The sequence below is a fragment of the Pinus tabuliformis genome, chromosome 2_2 (assembly GCF_031772625.1).
Source record: "Pinus tabuliformis cultivar Carrire ecotype Pingquan chromosome 2_2, CPIR1, whole genome shotgun sequence".
NCBI lineage: Eukaryota > Viridiplantae > Streptophyta > Pinopsida > Pinales > Pinaceae > Pinus > Pinus tabuliformis.
The window spans coordinates 256,477,501-256,480,590 of NC_142300.1; the positions used below are offsets into that span (position 1 = coordinate 256,477,501).

A 3,090-nucleotide genomic window follows, 5' to 3' on the forward strand; every position below is an offset into this window, starting at 1 on the left:
ACAAAATGTACCATCAAAAATATTTTTCATGTGTGTAAATGTCAAGAAAATATTATGGAAAGACAAAAGCGTTTTCCATTAATAGAAATTTCTTGTTCGATTCGTTTTAATGCTGCATTTTCCATTTATGGAAAAGCAGACGGATGCAGTTAAGGGAGAAAGAAAACATAACCACTTAAGATGGTGGAAAAAAGTGGACCCGATTATTATTATATTTATAACTAATGGATCATTATATTTTAAGAGGGAGACTCTCCGGCTCTATTTATTTTTCGACGCTCCCTGCATGCTTGTTATACATCTCTTTCAGGCATGCGTGTTTTTTTATGTTTTGTTCATTAATTAAATTGAACTGGTTTTTTTGTGTTTTGTGTCCTTGTACCCATATACTATAGAATTTAAGCTGGAAGTAATGAATCAGATCATCGTGAGTATTCTTAAGGACGGTTCTAGTTATTGGGCCAAGAATTCGTTATTGAAGGAGCTTGTGCCCAATGTTGTGGTGACTCTGGAAGAGGCTAGAGAGCTTGCAAAGCGTTGCAGAGAGATTTCATTCAGAGGGAAGCTTATGATGCAGAGCGACATAGATGTGCTCATCAACAAACTAAAGTGTCATCTGCGCGAGTTGGATATTGTTATAAAGAGAAGACTATTGAGGGAATCTAGCGATGGCCTTAAGGTGTCAAGTCCAGATTCCAGCAGGGTTGCCCTGGGCTTTTTTGTTAAGGGTTTGTTTGCAAGGATTAAGATTGGTAATACTAAACTCAAAAAACAGGCCTTGATTTCTCTTGTATAGTTTTTGAAGGAGGATGACATGAATATTCTGTTTTTGGTTGATGGAGGAGTGAATATTCTTTATTTGGTGCGTTTCCTCCATTAACATAATGTTGCTATAAGATAATCTGCAAGTATTGCAGTATCGATTATGGTGCAGTAGATTGATGTCTTCAAGGCTTTTGTTGCTGCAGAAAGTGTTGTGCCACCATTGATTAGGTTGTTAGGAATTTGGAACTTCTTTGTGCAAGGAGAAAGCAGTCCAGGCTCTGCAGGGATTGACTATTGAGTTTGAGGAGGAGAGTATTAATGCCTAGCTGAATGCCATTATAGGTATTTGTCATTGTAATGATGGTCTGCACATAGATAGGGAACAAGCCTCTGCGGTTTCTACATTTGGTGCAATCTCAGCTTTGGTTGAATTCTACAGAAATGGGTATCGTGGGCAGGGTATTGCGTCGTCAGTGTTGAGCAACTTGGCCTTTGTGGAAGAAATAAGAGGTCTCATGGAAGAGGAAGGAGCAATTCCTGTGTTGATCAATCTTGTGAATTATGGTACAACACTTGCACAGAAGTCTTTTGCAGAATGTTTGCATCTGTTGGGTGCACTTCATGAGAGCTTGAGGCAGAAGATCTACAGAGAAGGTGTGGTTGAATTACTTGTTCTATTTTTGGAAAAAGCAGAGAGTACCGAGGTCTGAGAGATTGCACTAAGGGCCATCCATAGTCTCTCTGTGTCCATTTGCTCTATAAGTATTTTGATGTCCTCTCGATTTGTTAAATATCTCACAATTGGAATGATCTTTGATACTAACTATTGTATGGTGTGTTTATCGACAGTCGCAGAAGATTTTTCTTGCGCATTTTGTTTGTTGTGTTGTGCCAGCTTCAAGGTGGTTAATTGAGACCCTTCCACCAGTTACTTTTCATTTGTATTTTTGTTGGAGTTCCTGTGTTTATTAGTGCGACAGTGCGTCACTTTCATTTTCTTGATGATTTGCATTCCCAATACTTTTTTTGAAACACACTTCAACAAAATATTTTCTTCTCTAAATATTTAAGTGACCTTCGGAATTATTGGGAGCGTTTACTGCTGCTGCATTTGAATTATTCACATGATCAATTCCATTTTAAGTTTTGGGTTAGTAATTGTGTTATTTTTATCATTTTCTAATGCTTATGGGAATTTGAAATCTTTGGTATCTTGATTTGAATTCTTGGCTCTTAGGATTCTTTTTCAATATGCAATTTGCACCATATGTCCAGCAGGCAATGAAGCTGCTGCTCGTAAATTTATGTAACCGATTGGATTAATATAATGTTTATCCAATGAAAAAAATTAAGGTAACTGTAATTAAACTCTATTCAACAATGGAGTAGGTTTTAGGGGATGATAAGAAATTAAGGAAATGTGAATTTATAGTTTTTGATTGGTTTTTCTTTTGTTTCAGGTTTGGAGTCTACAGAATAGTTCATTACCTCTTCCTCAACTGGAGAGCCCAAAAATTCTCTACAATATTGTTCAACAACAATTAGGTGAATTTTATGGTATTGAGAAAGTTTATACATATTGGAGAATGTTAAATAAACACTGCATTAATGACTGTAGAATTGTGAAAACCAGTAATGGAGGAAATAACTTTGTAGGTCACCAATAGATTGAGAATTGGCCTATATCATGTTGCGAGGGCCTTTGTCAACTTTCCATCTTTTATAAAATCTTCATCAAGATAGGGTTGCTAATCAGTTGTAGATTCTAATACATATACATTCTTACAATTTTTTGTTATTAAGGAAGCTAATTCCAAGTATACAAGGGTATGGATTAAATTTTCCACCATTTATTGTGATTCAAGCTTTTGAATTTATATGTGAGAGAGTAAACTCTCTTGTACAATGGAGAAATCTTGCACATTTTTCTTTTACCTCATAAGATGTCATCAAATTTTCTACTAAGGATCTTGCAAGTTCAAATTGAATGACATGAATGTATTTTCAACAAATATAAATGTGTTGCCTTATTATTTTCTAGGTTTCTTTATAGAATTGTTAAGTTTTAGAAACTGTTTTTTCATTTAGATTTAAAATAACTTTGCTCTTAGGTTTAAAGAAAATGGATTTTTTCTTATTATTTTCTAGGTTTCTTTCTAGAATTGTTAAGTTTTAGAAACTGTTTTTTCATTTAGATTTAAAATGACTTTGCTCTTAGCTTTAAAGAAAATGGATTTTTTTTATTTTTTTCTCCATAAAGAACAGAGATTATAGGTTAATTAAAATCACTATTTGGCAACTTTAAATGTTGAAACCACCATAAAA

The 3,090-nt window shown here is 34.4% G+C and overlaps 1 protein-coding gene across 1 annotated transcript; it reads left to right on the plus strand.

Annotated features, from left to right (window-relative positions):
• Nucleotides 1–412: 412 nt before the first annotated feature.
• LOC149192264 (uncharacterized) lies at nt 413–1,475 on the plus strand. The gene is made up of 2 exons (XM_089406885.1): nt 413–752; nt 1,141–1,475. Exons 1-2 carry the CDS (start codon nt 413–415, stop codon nt 1,473–1,475), a joined length of 675 nt encoding a protein of 224 aa, XP_089263011.1.
• Nucleotides 1,476–3,090: the final 1,615 nt, after the last annotated feature.